A 26,004-nucleotide genomic window follows, 5' to 3' on the forward strand; every position below is an offset into this window, starting at 1 on the left:
AAGGCTTTTGTGGGTATCTTTCCCTTTATTAACTTTTAACAAATATTTGAAATATAAAAAACCCACATGTAACATATATGTAAAAATTCAAGTATAATAACAGAAATGTCATTGAACCCACCATGCAACTCAAGAACTTAAACATTATAAAAAATTTGCATTCATTTTCCAGTTGTTGTACCTCTCCATAAAAACACAGTGTTTGTGTTTTGCTTCTGATTGCTTTTTTGCACTACTTATTTTAGGGAAAGTATTTGTTTAAAGAAACAACTAACAGAAGCATCGAATGCCAGAGCTGTAATGCACCTTTGAGATCATCCAGCTCAAATCAATCATTTACACAAGGGAAACTGAAACTAGTCAAAGATAGAATGAGGATGTCTAGTCTTTTAGTACAAATGTAACTGTTATTTGGAAGATTGGAAAAATGCTAATATTTTATGAGTTTACTATTCATTTAGGGATAACGGCAATCATAATAATTGGTATTAAAATACTTAACAATAAAACTCAGAGCTATATTTCAAATTAGGGGTCTTTGTAACTTAAAAGTATAAAAATTATATAAGAACATATTTGCAGAAAAATTGCTTATAGATAAAAATTGTACGCATTGTATATTAATCTCTGAATTATATTATAAACCCAGAGAATCAGCCACATTGAAAAGTAGCAGACTTTAAAATTTGGAATAAATTCTTTTAAAAGAAACAACTCAATGAAAAAAATTTCTGATGAAAGTATTAATCTTCTGTGATTTTTAATAATTATATTTTTTCACACATTGAACTAGTATGTAGAACTGTTACAGGAGAAATGAGTGGGCCAAATTTTTCCATTACTAGTGGGAGTGGGGCTCTTATAATATCTTCAGAAAAATAATTTTCTAAGATTGTCATGAAAGATTGAATTATTTTTATTTTTGTGAAATTATATTCCTTGGATTGCAAAGTACCATGTCCCTTAATCCAGACCTGGAAAAGGCACAGCTGTGGGTTCAGCAAAGCTAGAAGTAGGGTCAGTGTCTAGAGCTTTGATTCCATGGTAGAGCATCAGGCTAGACTCAGTCCATCAATGCATTATGTGAAATCCACATGGCCATGGACAACGTGGGTGAATGCAGAGCATGAGAGCCCCGCAAGCCAAGAGTCAGATGCAAGCAGCCAGAGAACTAACCAAGAGGTAATAGAACTCTCTTTGTTTCAGGAGAATATGTATCTCAAATTTCACGCCCTTGTATTGGCCACACCTATTCTGGCCAAGGACTTATTCCCAGTTGCGACTGATACATAGGCACCTTCCATATCACCCAGGCTTTATTGGGCATTGTGTCCAAACTGCCTTTGTCCAGTCCCTTCCCCAATGATCAGTGGGGAACAGACATGGAGAGTGTTAACTGCAGCTTCCTGGCAAAGCTGTATAAATGGCATGCCTATGTTATCTAGTCTCCCCTTTATTCCTTTCCTGTTAAAAAATAACCGGGTTATTATAACAGTATCAGAACTAGAGCACTAATGTGATAATTTCAAGTCTCTGTTTTTATTTTCAGATCAGCTAAGCACAGTATTAGTTTCCAAAACAGTCCCTAGAAATTGTACCACATCAGTGCTTTGCTATCATAGTCATATCCTTATATAATTAATAACCTAAGACTTTTTTTTTCTGATAGCTTCTCATTATTACACTCCATATTTTGACTACTGAATTTGTTTTAGAGGAAATGTGGGTAAAATGGTACTAATTTACTCAATGAATAACCTTTGCTAAAGTTTTTCAAACTCTTAAAAAGACACTGGTGCTTTGTAAACACATCATAATATGTTTCTAATTTTTTATCATCTAAGGCTATTGAAACTGGAGCAACTTGCCCTCCTACTGAGGAAATTAAAGGAATTCAGAATCAACCCTTCTGCAAATTGAAGACTCAGTATTTGATTTATTTGTTCTTAAATTCATAGTTTTCCCCACAGTTCAATCTTACTAATTTGTATGAATGGGGAGGTAGTAAGTCTGAAATATAGACTGGCAATGACTGATAGAACTTTCTATGATGATGGAAATATTTTCCCATGCTGTCCAATATGATAGTCTCTAGCCACATGTGACTATATATCACTTGACACTATAGTATGCTTGAGGAATTTAATTTTTAATTTTATTTGTTGAAATAATTTACATAGCAACATGTTTCAAGTGGCTACCGTATTGTAATACTGTTACAATAATCTGGTTATTATTTAACATGAAAGGAGTAAAGGGGAGACTAGATAATATAGGCATGCCATTTATACAGCCTTGCCACAAAGCTGCAAGTTAACATACTCTAGTCTACTTCCTGCAAATTGATGGGGGAAGGGAGTGGACAAAGGAAGTTGAGATGCATGCCCGGTAAGGTCTGAGAGAAGTGGGAAAGTGTTTACCTGTCAGTCACACCTGGGAACAAATCAGTGGCCAGAAAGGTATGGTCACTGCAAGCTGCGAAATCTTAGATACATACTCCCCTAGACAAAGGGAGTTCTCTTTCTTGGCACTGGGCCCTCCTGCCCTCTTGGGTCTCCTGTTGCAGGGTGAGCATTCCCCTGCATTTGCCATGTGGCCTACAGCCATGTGGATTCATACAATGTACTAATGAACTGATACTGAACTGGACCCAGCTGCACCATGGAACAGAAGCTCTGGACATTGGCCATACTTCTAACTCTGCAGAATCCACAGCTGCTCTTTTTCTAGGACTGGGTTAAGGGACATTGGACTTTACTACCCAAGTAATATAAGTCCATGCCAATAAAAATCATTCATTTTCCCATGCAAGTCTTAGAAAATTCCTTTTCTGAAGATATCACAAGAGCCACCCCACTCCCACGAGTGTCAGGGAATTCTGGGCTACTGATTTCTCTAGTAACAGTTGGACAGCTTACATAAAAAATTAGCAAAAGTTTATTTTGGTGATTTTCAAGAAATAAGGATGCAACCATAAAGAGCCATCCTACTGGACATGTTTGCCTGAGTTGATAAGCATTTGTAATTAGTATGGTTTTGGTTTTGAAATAAGTAATTTTAGACTAGTTTCTTTTGTGAGTGAAAAAAAAAACAAAAAAAAACTGGAAGTGTATATCTTCTTGATACATCTCTAAAGAATGGGGTAAGACATTTATCATTCCACACTTTATTAGTACAGTTATATATACCAAATTTATTAGTGTAGATTTACTATTTTCTAATAAGGAGTAACAACAGAGAGACACACAATAATATGATTTTCATTAAGCACAAGATATAATAATAGTAATTTTAATGACAAATAGAGGAAAAGTTACCAATAGAAATACTGGACCTCAAAATATTCATTTTCTATGATAGAATCCTTAACTAACCACCCTGCCTAACCAGTTCTGTGGTAGGAAGGGGATCTGAGAATTAAGTTAATCAGTGCATAAACATTTTAGTGGTTTTACCGAGTTGCCATTTTCATTTAAAAAGCATAACAATAATGACAATAAGGACCTTCTATAAATATGTAAATTGTATCCTTGAAAAATACTGGTTTTGCCAATCTCTAAAGATTCCTTACAGCTTGCTTTTAAAGCCAGCCCTGGCTTTTTATGGAAAATTATCAGAAAGATGCTGTTTACAGACTGTTTTCCTAAAATTAAAAGAGAAGCTTCTTTTCATTGACTCTGAAGAGTTCTCTTGGCTTCTAATCATGTAAAAATGAAAGCATTGCCAAAGTGTCCTAAACACTGGGCCATAATTAAGGTAAAATAGTCTTTGGATCCTCAGTGTACTCAGGTTGTAAATAGTAGCCTGATATCAACTGAGAATGTAGAAATGGTGTGTATGTGTGTGTGTGTGTGGGGGGGGGGGAGTTATGTCCTATGTGATAAGGACATTAGGAGACCATGCTAAAACAACTTCACCAAACAACTAACTCACTTACCAGGAGAAAAAGTGCATTCTCAAGTTTTGCAAAGTACAAGAGCTCTGGGAAGTGTGTGTTTGTCATTATGGTTAATTTGCACATACCTCACTGAAGAAAAGGCCAGGGGAACTAGGCCGAGAACACAGCTGTACAGGCGGCTCAACTAATTGCCTCTCCATCCTCAACCTCATTTATCTTCATTTCTTCCCAATTATACCAAATTATCAATAGTCTCTGTTGCATCAGAGTCTTAATCCCCTTTATTCAGGCAGCATTAGATAGTGGCAGATGAATTCTTGGAGGGAGTCAGGGTAAACAGCCGTGAAATGCCACCTCTGGCAGATGGCGTTGCTCACAAGAAATGTGACAAAACATTTGGAATTTGTAACTGGGCATTGATATGAGGATGCAAGCTGTTAATATTTTTTTTAAAGATAATCAAGGTGGTACATGGTAAAAATGAAACCCATATTTTAAAGAAAAAATACAAAGGTGCAGGTGTTCACATATCAAAAGATTAATACATTTTTAGATGATATATTCCCACTGAGCACTGTAGCTATGAAATCATTTTAGGCCATGATATTTTATGATAATAAATGGCCTATTTTCATTTGAAGCAAGGTACACACATTGTGTATTCAAAAACAAAATATCATTTATTTTTCTTTTCAATCAAATAACAGACTGTGCAATATTTATTGGGTTTGCCGCCAAATTGAGAATATGCTTCAAAACTGGAAAACAAACTGAACATCAAAAAGAACACACATTAGTGAGAAAGCAATATTTGGAAATATTTTAATTTTTACTTGGCCCAAGAAGGAATAAGAATTTTTGTATTATTTACAAACTATCAGTAATAGAAATCTAATTTAATTTTCATTTGATTAACAAACTTGTGATTTTCAGAAATAATTACGCGACAAGTGGGTTTTCATGAATTTCACTTTCAGAAGCATAAGATCTATAGGCGTTATTATATAGATGTAACAGGTGAAATAAATAAGAGTGGCCTTTGAAATAAAATGGAAAATAAGAAAATAGGCTATCTTAGTGTGTTTTATTATCAGGTTAAAGATATTTTTACAAGAGTTAGTGCATTTATCGTTGACCTTTTTTCTAATAGAACCCTGCTCAAGGAGTGGGTGTCTCTTTCATCATTGTTATCTACATACTAAATGTTGAATTCAATTGAATGACTGCAAATTGGATACCTTTGATCAGTGACAGAGAAGCCGAAAAGTGCTAGCTAAGATATGTCACAGACATGTTCCTTCTTACCTCAGTTTCTACAATCATTTAAATGTTTGATACTTAGAAAATATGTCTGAACTATCTAGCCTGCACGAAATAAACATATATGAATTGAGTTGTTGACTGAACATGGAAAATAATCTCTGGTCTCCTTTCCAAACTTGCTCTTGAGGGTCCTTAACTTGAAACCCAACTTCCAAGGCCACTTTGTATTGTACAGAGCTAGGTTGGAAGAGTTCAGGAAATTTGTGGATATGCATAAGGATGAGTTATTCCCCATACAGATCACCATACTTTTTATTTAGCACTCTGATCTCTGCTGTTTTCTGTTCTACAACATGGAAAAAACATATATTGCTTCTGTTGACAACTTAATGCCAAAGGAATTGCTTAAAACTTCTATAGTTTTATAATATCAATAGTTTTAAAGCAAACATTATTTTATAAAACTTCAAAAGAACATTTTAACATTTGAAAGACCTAGTCTGCTTTTAGTGCCAGGCATAGGTGATGTCGTGTGTGTGTGTGTGTGTGTGTGTGTGTGTGTGTTTCTCCCAAATGTATTCGTCACGCCAGATTTTCAGCCTTGGAAATGAAAGTCTGTAAATTGGCCAAAAGCACCAGACATTCTTTGGCTATAAGTCCACTACCTTTGCTACTCTGCCAGCGCTAATAAGCTGAGCCTGTGTGGTTTGCTGGTGCATACTTAACTTTTCATCCTTATGTGAATGAGTCTGAGCTTAATGGTGGTTTATATATTGGAATTTAGTAGACTTTAGACAATAAATAGAGAGTCTAATGCAAATTATATTGTAAAACTGAATCAGGGCTTCTGTATCAAGGAATATCTAGTCTATTAGTGAGTTATAACACTAATTAAAAAATACATATTTAGGCAAAATAGACTCATTGGTCTAAATTTGACTCCCTCTTTTTGAACACACCATAGAGACTATAAAGAGTCAACTCAAAGAATGTAATTATGGTAAATATTTAACTTTTAAGTTTAAAAATCCCAAACATAATAAATTATATTATTTTCATTTGAAGGTCAATTTTGCTCCTCCAAATCTTGCTGAACTTTGAAAATGAATATTGAACCATAAGTCAAAAATTCTAAAACTTTTCTAACTATTGCACTGCTTCTGAGAAACTAAAACTTGTTAAAGATAACTAAGGATTATTTAGTGATTAGTGCAGAATATATAATCATATTTTTGAAACATCTGCCTGTTACATATGCAATGTGTGTTTATTTAAAATTGCAGCTAAACTATCAATGTATTCAGTAATTTTTTAGAAGTATATGTTTTTTAAATGTTTTTTATTGATTTTTTTAGAGAAAGAGGAAGGGAGAGAGAGAGAGAAACATCAATGCGAGAGGGAACCATTGATCCCTGCCTACTGCATACCCCCTACTGGGGTTCAAGCCCACAACCCAGGCATGTGCCCTGACCTGGAATCAAACCTAGACCTCTTAGCCCGTGGGATGATGCTCAATCCACGGAGCCACACCAGCTGGGCTATATTCAGTATTTTTATGCAATATTTTATTTCCCTCTTTGAAAAATGTACTCAAAGGAATGATCTGGAATTAGAAAAAACTAGCTGATATGTATTTTTTGTTACTATCTTTCCATGGTGCATTAAATGACCATGTGGAAAGCAAATTAATACTGCTTCTCCTTGATCACTTAAAAAATTAATGTATATCTTAACTAAACTTCATATTTTGTTTAAAAATTATAGGCATTTTCAGCTAGTAAATTTATTTTAATTATTGATCTGTAATGACTTTTTTCCCTTGGTTTTAAAAAGGGACATTTCTTTATCTAGGATTCAGTTATAGAGTTGAGACCATGTGTTTTGCACTCAGAAATTTCTATGTATGTCTGACTGCATTCTGTCATACCTGATACTTTTCTTGAAATTTTTTATGGTATGATAAACATATACTATCAAAAAATGCAGCTACTGAAAGGATGTCTTATTGCTAATGTCTGTCTAAGGCACTACTTGAAAAAATATTTCAGGTGGTTATATAGAGGTTAGAAATTGAAGTGTTAAAAAAAACAATCTAGGATGTTCTCTTTATTTATGGCATTTTTCTTGTATTTTGAAATAGGTATATTTTTATTACCATAAACCCATCGCTTTTAGCATCTTTTTTTCTGAAGATTAAACAAGTGTCTATAATCATATTGGATGCAGTAATTCTGCCTTTTCTGCTTGAATTATTATTTTTATTTTCAGCATTATATCAAAACAAAGGCAATAACAAAAGACAGTCGAACCCCAAAATTCCACTTCTGGGTATTTATCCAAAGAAATCCAAAACACCAATTCAAAAAGACTTATGCACCTCTGTGTTTAATGCAGCATTAGTTATAATAGTAAAGACATGGAAACAACCCCAGTGTCCATTGTGAATGAATAAAAAGATGAGATATTACAATGGAATATTACCCATCCATAAAAAGAATGAAATCTTGCAATTGTGACAACATGGATGGACCTAGAGGGTATTATGTTAAGGGATACAAGTCAGATGGGGAAAGACAAATACTATATGATTTCACTTATATGTAGAATCTAAGAAAACCAAATAAATGAAGAAACCAAAGAAAAACAAACTTATAGATACAAAGAACATTTCGATGCTTGCCATATGGGAAGGGTTTGGGAGAATGAATGAAAAGGGGGAAGGGATTCAGCTGTGCAAATTGCTAGTTGTAAAAGTAGTCATGGGATACAAAGTACCGCCTATGGAATTTAGTCATTAATGTAATAACTATGTATAGTGTCAGATGGGTACTAGTTTTGTTGAAGTGAGTACTTTCTAAGTTATATAATTATCTAAACATTGGAGTACCTCAAAAAAATTAAACATGGAACTGCCTTGCCTGGCTAGTGTGGCTCAGTGGACAGAGACAGAGCACTGGCCCTCACACCGAAGGATCGCAAGTTTGATTTCCTGTCAAAGATGGTTACAGGTTCGATCTCAGCCCTGGTCGGGGCTCGTGAAGGAGATAACCAATCAATGTTTCTCTCTCACATCAATGTCTCTCTCTCTCTCTTTTTCTCCCCCCTTCCCTTCTACTCTCTCTAAAAATATCAATGGAAAAATATTCTTGGGTAAGAATATTTTTGGGTAAGAAAAAAAAAAAAAGAAAAGAAAAGAAGGAACAGCCTTATGACCCAGTAATTCCATTTCTGGGGATTTATCTGAAGAAACGTAAAACACTAATTTGAAAGAATAGATGAACTCCTATGTTCACTGTAGCATTATTTGCAATAGCCAAGATCTGGAAGCAGCCCAAGTGTCCCTCAGTAGATGAGTAGATAAAAAAGCTGTGGTACATATACACAGTGAAATACTACTTGGCCATAAAAAAGAAGAAAAGTTTACCCTTTGCAACAGCATGGATGGGTCTGGAGAACTAGAGAAAGACAAGTACCACATGATTACACTCATATGTGGAACCAAATAAACAAACTGAACTAACAAGCAAACCAGAGACAGACCCATAGACAGAGAGCAGGTTGACAGCTCTGTGGAGGAGGGGGGAGGGGAAGGGAGGGGTTGTGGAGGGATTGAGCAAAAAGGAAAAAAAGATAGAGAACTCATGGACATGGACAACAGTGTGGTGATGATGGGAGAGGGTGGTGGGTGGAGGGTGGAATGTAGCAATGAAAAACATTAAGTAAAATAATTTTTAAAAATAATTCATAAAAAATAAAATAAAATAAATGTCTAATCACTATTTTGTATATCCAAAACTAATATAATTTTGCACATAAACTTTCATTAAAAAACAAAAAATATTTTTAAAGTATTTATATCAAATGCATTGTGTAAGGTAGAGTTGATGATAGTGGTTTAGCGTGTGAATTCTGGAGCCTATTTTGGTTTCATTCTTTACTAGCTGTGTGAACTTGGGTAAATCACTTGATCATTTTGAGCCCATGTTTTCTCTATGAAATATGACTTACTATAATACTTACCATAGAGGGTTGTTGGGAGGACTAGATAAATAGTTTCTGGAACATATCAAGTGTTCAATGTGATCTGAACATTTTTTCTGGTACATAGTAAGTGTTCAATAAATGTGATTCCCATGGATATTAAACTTGTGTATTGTATTTTTTCTAAGTAATGGCCTATAACTGCCAATTGTAGTTTTAATTACTCAACATAGTGATAAAATCAATTTATGAACCTCTTTGATACTATAAATAGTAACTCACAAGTCTTCTCATAATAGAAGTGAAAGAGGAATTCCATTCATCCATAGGTACTAAGAATCCAGACCTACTAAATATTTCTTATTAAATTTATAATTGTTATGCATTGCTATTGTTCATTTGATTTAATAATTATTCATTTCCCTTCTCCTAGTTCATTTCCTTCTTTCTATTCCATTCCGTTTCATTTTGTTTGTTTGTTTGTTTGTTTTTTGGTACGTGCCCCTAGCGGGAACCGAACCAGGAACTCTCTGGTCCGCAGGCCGACGCTCTGAGCCAGGCCAGAGCTATTCCGTTTCATTTTTAAAAGCTGTGTTCCTCTGCTCTTTTTTTTCCATCTAAAATAGATTTCAGTGTATTCACTCCAATGTCTCAACTTAACAAAATATATTTTTATCCTGGGCTCTGTCTTGTATTTCAATTTATTATACTTTGCGCAATTTTATAGTTTTTTTTTTGTGAATTTTGATCTTTAGCTAGAAGCCTTAAAAATATAATCTTGTGTAAAATATCTGTAACAAAAAAATAAATAAAAATTCATAATAATAAAAAAAATAAAAAATAAATAAAAATAAAAAAAAAATTACAGTTAAAAAAAATATATATATATATAATCTTGTTTCTCTTGGGTAGATTTTGTCTTGTTTCTTTCCTGCTGAAATTCTTCTTTTCTCTGTATCTTCCACGTTCACTTTGCCTCTGCATCTTTCCTCTCCTATCTTGTATTATATTTTGCATTTATTTTAGAGTGACATGAACACTTTTGAAAAAATTTACAATCCATTCTTTCTACCACTCTTCTTTTTAATGTTAGTACTTATTTCATGTTTTAAAATATGTTACTCTTATGGTTCCTCTTTCAAGAAATCCCGGAGTTATTACTCACTGCCTGCCAGACAAACTCTATCTCCTCTGTATAGAGAAAGAGAATAAAAGTAACACCTGCCTCTGCTTTCCCAAGAGGAGACCAGACTATGCATAGTTTTTTGTATCTCACTCACCCTCCTGAGTACACTCACTTGTTTTGTGACTAATAGATATAGATGATAGATATAGATATATAGATATAAAGTAAAATTTGTGAAGTGCCCAATATTTTCAGTATCTTCTTGTTTCTGATTCTGAGGCAAAGTTTATTTAGCTAATATGTTTTTAGAGAAAAAAGTTTGAAGTATACATTTAGATATTCAAAGCGATAAAAGGATTTTATTATGTAATTATCAATAGATTTCTTCATCTATATGGTGACAGGCATATTTTTTAAGTATGACTGACTGATGGACAGATTGGGAATTGCTGAATTAATGGTCACATTTCAAATTCTTGGCAAGGCTTGACAGTAATTACATCTGCTGAACCACTTGATATGTTGTTGGAAGTAGCCCAGTAAAGTCACATTTGGTGTTCTTGCCTTTCAGTACATACCTGACTGTCCATGTTAATGATACTACATTAAAATGTATATAGCCATGCAAATAAATGTACTACCTGCAAAATAATGGATTTCTACCTTTGTGGGTTATTTATTTAATTATTGCAGTCACTGGTGGTAGTAATATTTTAAAAAAGGTATTCTATAGACAAGTTAATGATGTTAATAGCTAAAACACTAACTTTGTCATTTATATTCCAAAATAACTAAAATGATATTTAGTGCTTAATATAGCCAGATAGTGTGCTAAGTGTTTTACATTCTTTCTCATTTAATCCTTATAGCAACCACAAAGTCAGTAGATATTATTATATTCATATTAAATATCAAGAAACATAGACTCAAAGAGCTTTAATGTCCTTTTCAAAACCTAGGTCTATTCATTGGAGGAGCCAAGATTCAACCCCAGGCCTCTCTGATGCTATTTCTACTATGCTGTTCTAATATTGAGAGGATACATTCTTTCCTTCTCTGTTTTGCATCTGTCTCTATCTGTCTCTATTTTTTATAGACCTTTGCCACTTGACAACTGCCAGTCAAGTAAGATCACTCTAACCTCACCACTCCATGGAGTACAAATAGACAGCTGAAATTCCAACAAGAAAAGTTGTTGTCTGAGTAATAATTAACTCTCCTCATTTGCTATAAAAGATCATAATTGTTTCTATTTAATTTTCTGGGAAAATAAATTCTATTGTCTAGAGACCACTTTATGGTTCCCCCAGTGGTTTTTGATATTTGTAAAGACTACTGTGAAAGGTAATATTAATACTTATAGGGACTATATTAATATATGTGTATTATACATATTAACCATTTATATACATATAATAATGTATCTCACCATTGTGCAGGACTCAAAAACAAGATAAATTATTCTCTCCATTTCATGTAGTCAGTCTTGTCTTTTACTTTTATGTCTAACTCATTAGCTTCAAAAGTATGGCTATATTGGTTAAATTAACAGTATAATAGAAGCAATACTTAAATTATATAAATGGTAGGTTTGGGCCTGGCCAGTTTGCCTCAGCAGTTAGAGCGTCGGCCTGTGGACCAGAGAGGCCCAGGTTCGGTTCCCACTAAGGACACATACCTCTGTTACAGTTTGTCCCTGGCCCCTGTTGGGGTACTGTGGGTGGCAACCAGTCAATGTATCTCTCCCATATCAATGTATCTCTCTCATATCAAGGTATCTCTGTTTCTTCCACCCTCTCTTCCTCCTGCTCTATCTGAAGATAAATGCAAAAATGTCCTCGGGTGAGGAAATAAATAAATAAATAAATAAATAAATAAATAAATAAATAAATGGCAGGTTTGTAGACCCCAGAGCTAGTATATAAGAAATGAAGAAGGAAAAATGAGGATTGTAAAAATTTAACATTATAAATGCATATTTTGAGAAGATTTCTGATTGATTGTCAAAAGAAAGTTAAGTTTGTGCTCCCTTAAAAAAATTTTTTTAATCTAAGGCAGCTGTCTAAAATAATTTATTTATGCACTCCATCAGGTAAATAATGAGCATGCTCTTAGTATGTATAAGTTGAGTCATGAGCTATATACATGTACTAAAGTATGTACACAAAATAGAAATTGAATAGTGAGACTAAAATGAAAAAAAAAAACCCACATACAAAAGCTTTTAGAAGTATATTATTAATGTCAATGAGAGCCATATGATTACTTTGTCCAATATGATAACCTTCACAATATTTTTACCTCTTAATGAAGGTGACAAAGAGTTCCTGTTGCTCTGCTGTGAAATCCCACTTTTCCTTTGAGATACATCTAATGTTTAACTGGTGAAGGCATCACTGATGATCCATATCTTACATATTAATCAAGCATAATGTTGTACTCACTTTTTAATTAAAATAAAAATCGGAACTTTAATGTCTTGCTCTACATTCATAGATCATCTTTTGTATTTCCAGGGGTATGCATACTTTACTTTAGAGACCTCCGATTTAAGGTATATTTCACAAGAACACATGTCACAGCTTATGAATTATAGGATCCATCTCTTTAAAATAAATCCTTAGCATTTATTCTCAGCAGTTGATGTTCAATATTTCAGAGATATGACAGAAAAAGGGAAAAGATAGATGTTGGTATTATGTGATTATTTATTGCAAAGAGACCTGATAATATGGTTGTCATTTAGACAGACCGCATGCTATTCAGGGTGACAGAAGGAACTCGTATTCAGATAAGAAAGGACCGTGAATGACTTGAACTTGTACTAGTTTGGCAGGGTAAGGGGGGAACTTTTCAACTGGTACAACGTACACCAGCAAGAAATGAATCCAAACTTCAAAAAACATCTTGTCACACAAACTTTTACATTAGCCACAGTACACAGGTTATATTAAACTAAAGGATTTTTTTTTTTTAATTTGGCTCCAAGAAACACAGAATTATACCAGGGTAAATACAAGGACGATTAAAAAGTATGTGGGTTTTATAAGACAGTGATTAATATAAGTTTATCCTTTTTAATTGTAAAATAATAGCAGGGAAAATCTCACTGTCTTCCAGTGTCTACAGCAAGATTCCCTTTAATCAGAATCTTTTTCAAGTTATGCAAAGTGAACAGTTTGTAAGCATTTCCTCAACCCTGTCATCACACTCAGCAGGTCATATAGGGGAGCCATGTGCCTTCATTACATGTGATTTCATTCCCTGTAGAGCTGAACTGATCTTTGAATCTCAATAATGCAACGTTCACGTTTTATCCACTGTACTTTCAAGTGTCACACAGGGAATATGTACATCTTGTAGCAGTTTAATCTAGAACCAAATCTGGTTCTCTGGGACTTTATCTGGGTTTTACATTTTCTTAGTGAAACATGTCAGCCTAATTCTTAGAACGATATATAAGGTAGATGTAATTTATTTGAGTAAGCCTGTGATGAATACTTAATTTTTCATTATTAAGTATACTATTAAGCAATAGTTTCCCATTAAATCCAGTTATATACTTTTACAGTGACTATTAATTTTTAAGACTTTTGGACTTGACTCCATATCCTTGAGGGTGATGATGATGATGATGATGATGATAATGATGATGGTAATAATAAAAGTGTAGAGCTGGTTATTTTCTCCTGATTAGAATGATGTTGATACATTAATAAAACAGTGGTAGATCATGCTGGTCTGTATTCAGTCTCCACTACTAGTGTTTATTGTATGTAAACTTTATGATTATGGAAACAAGGTATTCCTGTTTTCTGGATATTGCCCTGCTCAGCTTCCCCCCCGCCTACTTTTCCAATTTACTGGTTTAATTATGACATTTTTTTTACTACAAAAAGCTACATGCTATTTAGATTCATCAAACAATGTGCATTTAGCTAGGACTTTTGCTAAACAAAATCTATGAATGAGAAAACAAGCTTGAGTTAGGCCATATGTTACATAGCTGTTGACTGCTTCCCATTTGGCTGCTTGCTCTGTACTTTATGTATATAAGATTACTGAAAATATGATTCATTTAGGTCCATATTTTCAAATAATCTGAGTAATGTGTTTTGTTGCAGCTACAAAAGGCTGAAAGTAAGGACAGCATGTCATAAACATTTACATTTTCCACATTCAAGCCCATAGTGTTGTATTTAATAATTAACTTATATTTTCCCATAATAGATAACTTTTACATTTGTGCTTTTCAATTTATAATAGCAACTCCTACTATATTGTTCCTCTTAAACTTCAAAAGACATACCAAACTCGAGTCAGAAGACAGAGATCTAAATACAGAATGCTTTCTATGGGCAGGTTTGTGAAAATATAAAACCCTTTTATATGACTCATTTAAACTCAGTATTCTTAGAAACTCAAACCTACAGAACAAGTAGTTCATGCATTTTATAGAGGATTACTAACCCTAAAGAAGGGTGATGATCCTGATACCCTTCACTGTGATACCAATGTTTTATCAGCTCCCTTTACTCATTCTTTGTTTAATTTCTTTTATTTTGATGTATTTTTTGCTGCCCCTGTTCCACTTACTCCTGGATGCTTTCTTTTTTTTTAAAAATTAATTAATTTATTTATTTTTGTTACAGATGTTACTCATTTTTCCCCCTTTGACACCCTCCTCCCTGCTCCCCTCTTCACTTCATTGCTGTCTGTGTCAATTGGTTGTGCATATATGCATACATGTTCTTTGATTTATCTCTTCCATCATACCCCTCCCTCTTCCTCTGAGGATTGTCCATCTGATCCCTACTTCCATGTCTCTGGGTCTATCTTTTTTTTTTTATCCTCACCCGAGGACATTTTTGCATTTATCTTCAGATAGAGCAGGAGGAAGAGAGGGAGGAAGAGAGGGAGGAAGAGAGAGAGAAACATCGATGTGAGAGAGACACATTGACTGGCTGCCATCCACATGACCCCAACTGGGGCCGGGGACAAACTGCAACCGAGGTACGTGCCCTTATTGGGAACCGAACCCAGGACTCTCTGGTCCATGGGCTGACACTCCTATTACTGAGCCAAACTGGCCAGGCTCTGGGTCTATCTTAACAGCAAAGCACATTAAGAAAGTGAGGACATGATAACATGAAAATATTAAGATTAAGAATGTGTTGGCTGTTTGTAGTTAGAGTATTACTGCTGCATATATTTTATATCCATTTGAAATACTTTGAGGTTTTGGCCTGTTAGGCATCTGATCATTTTTAAAAACACATAATGTTCTCCATATTTTTCACAAACGTGACCCTAGTAAGCATTCTGTCACTAGAATGGGGATTAGAAGAGTACTAGTAAAGCAGCATTTTGGTGAATTAAAATACTGCCTTGGATCGTACTCATCTTAAGCTCCTGCTCCTTTTAAAAAATATTATTTTAAGTAAATGGAAATAAAGGACCTTTCCATCTCTGAAATTCTATGCATCTATTGTAAAGACCCCATGATTTCGAGGTCTCTGCATTCTGGCCACTTCTCCCACAAAGAAAAAGCAGCAAACATAAACAATTCTCTGAGAATACTAATGTTTTACAGTGAGTTTTAAAGAAAAAAATATTAAAATTGCAAAGTTGAGAGTTTTTAATTAAGACAATGGACATTTATCAAATGCATTGTCAAATAAGATTTCCCAATAGTTCATCACTTCATTATTCTCACACTGATTCTAATTAGGAATATAGATTTCTACTAGATGGGGGTTTATAAAAATGTAGTACTCTCTAGTTTTCTTATTGGAAGTTGAGATTGAAGTAATTATCTATTATATTAACGTAGTAACAGTTTCTATACTGTTTATTTCATAGCTTTAGTTTTGCTAAACATTGAATTAAAATAGTGATAAATAGTTGATATAAAAAAGCTGAAATCATTCAATTCTTTTTTTTTAAATCTTTACCCAAGGATATGTTTTTATTGATTTTAGAGAGAGGAAGGGAGAGAGAGAGAGAGAGAGAGAGAGAGAGAGAGAGAGAGAGAGATTGATGTGAGAGAGAAGCATCAATAGGTTGCCTCCTGTATGTGCCCCAACCAAGGATCAAACCCACAACCTAAGTATGTGTCTTAACCCAGAATCAAACCCACAAACAGGACGACATTCCAAGCAGCTGAGCCACCCAGCCTGAGCAAATGAAATCATTCAATTATTTAGAATTTGCTGCACTTTTTACATTCTCTCTCTCTCTACTTAGAACTATATTGGGTTAGGTTTATACCTAATACAAAGTTTCTTGAAATAAAGATAAAGACTTTGATGTGTCCTCTCTATTTTCCCTAACCCACTGTTACTTGGTTTCCTAGATAAGCCTTGTTGAAATGCTATACGTTTTGTCCCCTCTTTATTAGAGGGATTCCCTTACAAAGCTAGTATGATCTGGTTCGGTAAACAATGCATACTCTATAGTGTTGGCTAAATTGTTTCCTCCGAAATTTCATATGTTGAAGCTCTAACTCTTAGTACCTCAGAATGTGATATTTGAATATACTATCTTTACAGAGTTGTTTAAGTTAAAATGAGGCCATAATAGTGAGCCCTAATAGTCTGACTGGTATCCTTATAAGAAGTCAAAATTTGGGCCTGCAAATGGACACCATGCATACATGGATGAAATAGTATGTAAGGACACAGGGAGAAGGTGGCTATCTGCAAGTCAAGAAGAATGGCCTCAGGAAAACCAAACCTGTTGCCACCTTGATCTTGGACTTCTAATCTCCAGAAATGTAGGAAAATAAAGTTTTGTCATTGAAGCTACCCACTCTGTGGTTTCCTGATTCATTTGGGCTGCTATACCAAACATACCATAGACTAGGTGGCTTATAAAAAACATATATTTATTTCTTACAATTCTGGAAGCTAGAAACCCAAGATCAAGGTGCTGGCATATTTAGTGTCCAGTGTGGGCCCCGTTCCTTGTTCATAGACAGTCATATTTTTCCTGTGACCTCATATGACAGAAGAGGCTCAAGAGGTGGTTGTGTGTCTTTTATAAAGACACTTATCCTATTCATAACCTACTCAACTCTCAAAAGCCTCACCTCCAAATACTATCACATCAAGAATGAAGATGTTCCATATGAATTTTGAGGGACAACATTTTGTCCATAGTATATGGTATTTTTTATGGCAGTCTTAGCAAACTAATACACCTAGAGATAGATACATAGATGATAGATAGATACATACATAGATGCCTATCTAGGAAAAGGACAGTGGATACCCAAGCCCTTTACACAGTGGTAAATAAAAAGGTTTGACACATGATTGGTAAAATATTTTAAAATATTTTGTTAGCTTTAAGAGCAGGGGATGTTATTACAAATTGGCAAAGGAGCATAGGGTAATGAAAAATTTGGGGCTACAGAAACTTCCAAACTAAGTTGTTAAGTCGGTTTGCATAAATTTAAAACTGGTAACAATTTTAGGTCAAAAGACAAAGATTTGCCCTGGCTAGATTGGCTCTGTGTTTGAGCATTGGCCTGTTGACCAGAGAGTCCTGGGTTTGGTTCCCGCTACGGGCACGTACTACAAAACAAAACAAAACAAAAACAAAAACAAAAACAAAAACAAAAAAAAACAAAGATGTGTCCAGAAATATAATGCTATTGGAATCCAAATATCAAGAATGTCCCACATTCTCCAGTCATTCACGTCATATGCAGTTGCCTTCAGAGTGCAGGATGATTTCTTATATACATACTCTGTGGAAATGAGAACAACCAGTAAATATTTCCCCCTCTAGCATTTATTATTATTATTTTTATTATTTACTATTGAAAGTATTACAGATGTCTCCTCCTGTATCCCCAATTGACCACCTTCTTCTCACCCCCAACCCCCTCCTGTTTTCCCTAGACTGTCTGTGTCCATTGGTTGTGCATATATGCATATAAGTTCTTTGGTTTATCTCTTTCCACCCACCCCCTCCCCATTCCTCTTAGGTTTGTCCTTGTATCATATTAAAAAAGATATTTTCTTTATTGATTTTCTTTCTTCATTAAAAAAATTTTAGAAAGAGAGGAAGGGAGAAGGAGAGAGAGATAGAAACATCGGTGCGAAGGAACATTGATGGGCCACCTCCTGCATGCCCCCCCACTGAGGATTTGCCCACAACCTGGGCATGTGCCCTGACTGGGAATCAAAAAGGTGACCTCTTGGTGCATGGGTTGACATTCAGTCACTGAGCCACATCAGCTGGGCTGTCCTATCATTTTTAACATGGTAGTTAAAGAGATGAGAGTTGTTCAGAAAAGTTCATCTAAAGCTCTCATTGAAGCACACACAAATATACCTTGGAATCATGTAATGCTTAAAAAAATTTTTTCTATTCCAGTTTATTTGGAATATATTATTATAAAACATTAGACTTATACATAAACTGCCATTCAAGATTGAATGTGGACTAAAAGATTCTCAATTTATGAAATAAATATTGACATAGTCTCAGCCCTGGTATTGCTGTAGGCTGTTGCGGCTGTGATGGTGCAATGCCATTTTAATATCTGTGGTATAATTTAGTATCTTTTAAGTGTATCTTTGTTCATGTTTTACTTATAATTTTACAAATTACAGTTCTGTAGTGGTGAAGTGATTCATATCTTAGACATAGTGCTGAAATGATGGAGTGGTTACATTCTGTTCAAATATTGCTCTTTTAAATTTTAGCATTTTCTGATAATAATCGTGTTTATTGGCCCAATATTACTATAAAGAATTCTCAGTGTTGCAATGTAGTTACTTTCATCATTTATTAAAATATTCCCCTTCCCCCACCCTGTTCATTAAAGCATAACAATGTCTTATTGATTTTAATTGGAATTTCAAATTTGTGAATGCTAATTGATTTCAATGCACCAACCATAAATTACCTCCCTGCACTTAGGCAATGAATATACAACAGCAAACATCTGAATAAAAAGAGAGAACAATTGGTGTAATCATAGGGTGTTGCATGTTTTCAATGAACACACCAAACCTCAGCATGACTAAGGTAAAGATTTCTGATCCATTAAAGCCAATATATCAAATTCAACTAAATTTCCTACCTTCTAGCTTCCATGCATGGAAAATGAATGGCTTAGCATGAACTGAGCAGTTTCATACTTATTTCTTCCCTATTTGATCAGAAATCTTTGTCTCCATAGGCAGGGCAGGTACCCCTCAGGCTTTACATATGCTGCTGGAGGACTGGTCTTTCCTTCTCTGGAACTCCTCTAAGTTGGAGACCGTCCAAGACTCTCATTCTTTGGTTTAAATATTGACTTTGATCCAAGGAGGTTTGAAAGAGTCCTGTAGATTCCCAGATCTGAGGTAGGAGTAGATGAATGGGTAGAAAGGTTAAAAAATGCCTGGTAGAGATTCTAGCAGGCAGTTTTGCTAAAGTAAATTTTAAATCTTCAGGAAGAATAACAATTGGCCCTGAAACGATTTCCTTAAAAAGCCTTCAACTCTGAAAACTGTTTGTGTAAATGTGGTTCTTGAAAGCAAAAGTATAAAGATGTTCAACCTTTTTGATTCAGAAATCCTACTTGGGGGAATTAATTGATTGTAAGGAAATAATTCAAATGAATGTTCTTATGGCCAGTGAAAAATTTGAAACAAACTCAAAGTCTGATGTTAAATAAATTTTAGTGCATTAAACTTAATAGACTACTATGTAGCCATTACACTTTGTAAATATGATACCTGAAACAACATGGCAGTGTGTTTACAATGTAAAAATGAGTATCCCCACAAACAAAGTCTGGGAGGGAACTCAAAGAAGAGAAAATAATTACAATGTTAAGTGCTAGAAATATTAGCAATTGATTAATTTTTACCTATTTTTTTTCAGTAAATGTACATATTTTTAAATTATGTTTTTATTGATTTTTTAGAGAGAGAGGAAAGGAGAGAGAGATAGAAATATTGATGTGAAAGAGAAACATCAGTCTGGTGCTTCCTGCATGCCCTCTACTGGGGATCAAGCTTGCAACCCAGGCATGTGCCCTGACAAGGAATTCAACCGGGACCTCTCAGCCCATGGATGATACTCAATCCACTAAGCCACACCGGCTGGGTTAAATGCACATATTTTACAGAGTGCCCACGGTTTCTAGGCTTAAACCCTTCCATAAAACAGGGTCAATGCTTTAGGCAGCATATGGGATAGACTCAACCAGGTGGAAATGTTAATGTCACAGTACCAGCATGGAAATGAGAGCTGAACCACCTACCCTTGGATGGATGAGCCAGATCAAGCATAGAGATGGAGCTGTCCACACAACCATTTTGTTTTGTGAAGTCAGACTGTCTACAACTGAAGTGACTAGAATTCAACCTTGTACCTCTCTGTTTAAAGTATTTTCCTTAAAAGTATGTGAGGGAAAATAATTCTGTGGTTGTTTCCTATATTGTTTTAAGCAATGGTCCTGTTCCCACAGTATGCTAAGTGCCAGATGAAATAGCTATAACATTGTAGATCATTGTGATAATATAACATTCTGCATTGATGCACATGTTACTTCATTCTCTAGCATTGATGAGAAAAGTTAAGTCCAATTTCAAATTGGAGGCTATGGTTTTATATCTTATCCAGTACATTCTGTACAAAAATCTGATGTTTTAGACTGGATCTGAGAACAAAATAAGTGATTTTTGTGTCTTAACACATATTTGTGCATGTTATCATGCTCTTATAAATGAGTGTGTTCTTTTTGAGTGAACAGCAACTGCTCTTCATTAAGATAGAGCACATGAATTTCAGAGAGTTGAAAGCAGTAGTGTTCAGTGAATGGCTTTCAACAGATAAGTATTTTCAAAAGCTATCATGATTCCAGTTTTGTTTAGACTACCTTTAAGGCAAGTGGGCCTATATTATTAGTGAGAGTTGTTTACTCTTTTCAGAAGCAGCTTAAATCCAAGACTATTGAAAGTTTTAAAACCATCATAAAATATTTAATAATAAATGTTTAATAAATATTTAATAATATGCCTAAGAAGTAATAGTGATAATTATAACCCTAAAAAGAAATTTTTAACAAGACTTCCCATGGAATATTTTCAAATTGCAATCTGTTCATATGGATGTTTTCAGGTGGAAGTGAATCCTCATGGGATAAGGATAAGATGCAGTCTCCTCTTCCTGCTCCTGGACCCCAACATGGAATTACTCATGCAGCTCTGGCTGGCCAGCCAGGCCTTGGGGGTGCTCCTACCCTCAATCCACTGCAGCAGAACCACCTGCTGACCAACAGTATGTATATTGCACTCCTCAAACTTGGTGTGTTGAGAAAATATCCTATAAGAACCAATGGAAACCTTGGGTCAGCAGGGCTAGTCTATTTCTTTTCAATAGGGTTGTTAAATTTTAAGTCAGAAGGGCAAATAAAGAGAGATTTATTTGAAAGAATAGGGTTTAGCAGTGATTTTGTGGTATCATGTTGAACACTTTGTATTCTGAACCCAGTGAAAGTGTAGGGTTTATAGAGTTGAGATAGATTGAAGGGTCATGAAGTAGAGTAAAGGTACATGGGAGATCATGTAGCAGAGCAGTTAAGAATGTTGGCTGTAGTCATGTAAACGTGGGTTTAAATTCTACAATTTTTGAATTTCGTATCACTTTTTGACTTTGGGGAAGTCACTTAAGTTTTCCAAGCCTCATTATCCACAACTACAAAGTAGGAATAAAACCATACCCACTCATTAAGGTTATTGTGAGGGCTAACAATAATAAAGAGAGTGCTGTTAACAGTGACTTGCATATAGTAATGTACTGCATAATAATAACTTATTATTACCCAGTAATCAAACTACTGCTTATGCATACAAATTCTGGTATAGATCATGTTTTTAGGAACTTCAAAGACAGAATTATTTCTGTAGAAAAGCAGGTCTTATTTACATTGCTTGACTAAAATCCTATTTTCTTAGGAACAGGAAATCTGAGAGAAGAGGTCCATTATTTAATTCCCTAAGACTTTTGTTCTCTCACTAAACCCTAGGATTAAGACAACAAAGGAATTATGAGATATTTTAATATGATTTCCCAAACCTTAATGGAATTAATCAGTTATTAAGTATATAAAATAAGTTATGATGTCTTACTATAAAGGGGTTATAATCTCAAGAGTGAAATCTCCCATGAAAATGGAATGTTAGGTAAGCAAAGGCAAGCAACATTAATGCCAAGAAAGTTATAAATATTATGTTATTAGAAGTCAAAAAAGGACTGACTAAGGTAGGCATGTCATAAAGGAGGAAAACTTAGAGGGATTCTGGTTTCTGGTTTGACATGTAGAGCTTAGAAATTGTCACTCCCATTATCATAACAAGAAAAAAAGGGGGGGGTCAACAACTCTTTTAAATATATCTCAAATTAAGATCATAGGGCATAGCTACACCCAAAACCAGAGAGATAGGCAGATACAGAGAATCACAGCATATAGGGAGCAAGAACCACAGCTGAGAATGGTAGAAGCATTGAAAGGGTAGTTGAATAATTGCTGAGACTCAGTATGGAACTAGCTAGAGGGGATACTTAGAGCATCCCTACACTTTCATGAGTCTTACTTCCAAAAGCCCCATCTAGTTTTCAGAGTGAAGACCTGAGAAAATTTCCCTTATATTTCTGGCAGGGGGGAAAGGGAAAGTAACCAGATCAAAATATGTCCAATGTGTTATCTTCTTCTTAATAAAGGCCTGCCTTCAAAGGAAACTATTTTATCAGAACTTAAGCTACTTGGTTTTTTACCAGAGCCTAGCTGACTTGGGGGAAGGGATATACTAAACTCCAGAATCCTATAGCAATTTCTGTGAGCAAAAGGGAGATCCACAGCTCTAAGCCCTTTAACCTTTCGCATGTGAAAAGGGAATTACTCAACTCTAGCCTCCTCTAGCCTTCCTGTCTCACTAACAGGGAAAAACAGTTGTATAGAGCTTGTGAAATGTACAGCCCAAGGACACAGGCTTTCTAAGAGACTAACATTAATCATAAAATTACTGAATGCCTATCTCCCTACACATTTTACCACCACAGTAGGACTCTGTATAATAACAGAGAATTAAAAGTGAAAGCCTCAGGCTCTATTTAATATGGATTCTCTATGGAAAATGAAAGACAACAATGGTGGAGGGAGGACATTACAGCTGCTAATACAACAGCTACAGCAAACAGGAAACACAGCCTAACTCTCAACCAGATAAACATAAAACCTCACACTAAAGACCTGTATACCTCAGTTACCTTTCCTCACTACATTATTACTTGATTTAACCCCCCCAAAATTAAAAGTTATGAAAAAGGCAAAAAATCACACAGTTTGAACAGATAAAGCAAGCATCAGAACCAAAATTAGAGCAGATATTTTAGAATTATCAGATCTAGAATTTAACATAAATATAATTAATATACTGATAGAATGAAAAAAGTAGAAAATATATGAGAACAGATCGGGAATTTAAGCAGAAGGTAGAAATTCCATGAATCAAGAGAAAATTTTAGACATCAGATTTGTCCAACAAAATGAAGAATGCTTTTGATGCTCTCATCAGTACACTGGACATGCTTGAGAAAATAATTAGTAAAATAAAGATGTCCCAAATTGAAAAATAAAGCAAAAACATATTAATGGAAATGAAAAACAGGACAGAATATCCAGGAACTATGTAGCAATATACCAAAAACGGTATCGCGTACTACATGTAATGGGGATACCAGAAGAGAAAGAATGAGGGAATGTAACAGAAAATTATTTAAAGTTATAATGACTCAAAATTTTTTCAAAATTAATGAGAGATACCAAACCACAGATCAGGGAATCTCAGAGAACACACACACACACACACACACACACACACACACACACATTTCCACTCCTATGCAGATTGTAGTCAAACTGGAAAACCAAAAACAAGGAGAATATCTTGAAAGAAGACACAGAGGGGGTAAAAAGCCCTTCTTACCCATAGAGGAACAAATATAAAAATTACATTGTACTTATCTTCAGAAACCAGGTAAGCAAGAATGGCATGAAATGAAATATTTAGTGTTGAAAGAAAAAAGTACCCACCTACCTACATTTCTGTATTCAGTGAAATTTATTTTTAAAAGTGAAGAAGAAATAAAGATATTTTCAGTCAAACAAAAGTCAAGGGAATTTGTAACTGTACCAGCTGATCTATCCTGTAAGAAATGTTAAAAAAAAAGGGGGGGGGGCTCAGAAAATTATATAGGTCAGAAACTTGGATCTACATAGAGGAAGAGTATTAAAGAAGGGATAAATTAAAGTAAATCTGAATCAGAAAGAAATAGAAAATCTGACTAGACTAACTACTGGTAAGGACATTTAATCAGTAATCAAAAATCTCCCAATTAAGAAAAGCCAAGGAAAAGATGACTTCACTGATGAATATATTTAAAAAAGAATGAACACAAATCATTTTCAAACTCTTCCAGAAATTGAAAGGAAAGAACATTCCCAAACTAATTTTATGAGGTAAAAATTATACTGATATCATTATCAGAAAAGGACATTACTAGGAGAAAAATAAACCATTATCCCTGATAAATATAGATATAAAATACCAGCAAACTGAATTCAGCTTTATACAAGGGATGCAAGGATGGTTCAACATATGTAAATCAGTAGACATAACAATCATTCAACACTGTTCAACATTTATTCATGATTATAACTCTTTACAAACTAGGCAAAGAAGAAACAAATTTCAACATAATGAAGGCCATATGTGACAAGTCCACATATATTCAACAATGAATAGTTGAAAGATTTTACTCGAAGATTATAAACAAGACACGGGTGTCCACTCTCACCAATCCTATTCAGTATAGTACTAAAAGTCCTAGCTAGAGCAATTAGACAAGAAAAAGAAAATAGTATAAGAATTGAAAAAGTAGAAGTAATTTTTTTTTTCCTATTTGCCGATGACATGACTTTCTATATAGAAAAATCCTAAATACTGAACCAAAAAACTGTTAGAAATTATTAATGAATTCTGCAAAGTTGTAGGACACAAAATTAACATGCAATAATCTGCAGTTTCTATATACTAAAATCAAATTTTCTGAAAATGTATTATATAAATAGAACCCATTTACAATAGCATTAAAAACAATAAAATACTTAGGATAAATTTAACTGAAGAGGTGAAATATCTCTATTCTGAAAAATATAAATTATTGATAAAAGAAAATGAAAAAGTCAAATAAATGGAGGTATCTCATATTCATTGATTGAAAAAATTAGTATGATAAAAATGTCAATACTACCTGAAACCATCTATAGATTCAATGAACTCCCTATCAAGATTTTAATGGCATTTATTACAGAATTAGAAAAAAGAAATACCCCTGAAATGTAGATGAAACCACAAAGACTTTGAAGAGTCAAATACATTCTGAAAAAGAAGAACAAAGAAGGAGGCATCACACTTCCAGATTTCAAGATATATTATAAAGCTATAGTAATCAAATAGTATGGTACTAGCATATAAACAGACAAATAGACAAATGGAACAAAATTGAAAGCCCAGAAATAAATTTAAGCAAACATGATCAAATAATATTTGACAAAGGAGCTGATAATACTTACTGGAGAAAAAAGTCTCTTTAATAAATAGTGTTAGAAAAATTAGATATTCACATATGAAAGAATAAAAATTGATCCCAATCTCACACCACTTAT

At 34.3% G+C, this 26,004-nt stretch overlaps 1 protein-coding gene across 2 annotated transcripts in view; it reads left to right on the forward strand.

The window, feature by feature from the left end:
- DACH2 (dachshund family transcription factor 2) overlaps positions 1 to 26,004 on the forward strand; it is a 563,669-nt gene that overhangs the window by 424,311 nt on the left and 113,354 nt on the right. For both annotated transcript variants that reach the window (XM_036271613.1, XM_036271612.1), the window contains one exon: positions 21,396 to 21,554. In XM_036271613.1, coding sequence (XP_036127506.1) covers positions 21,396 to 21,554 — 159 coding nt within the window. The remainder of the gene's footprint in view (positions 1 to 21,395; positions 21,555 to 26,004) is intronic.

The sequence above is a fragment of the Molossus molossus genome, unplaced genomic scaffold (assembly GCF_014108415.1).
Source record: "Molossus molossus isolate mMolMol1 unplaced genomic scaffold, mMolMol1.p scaffold_m16_p_2, whole genome shotgun sequence".
NCBI lineage: Eukaryota > Metazoa > Chordata > Mammalia > Chiroptera > Molossidae > Molossus > Molossus molossus.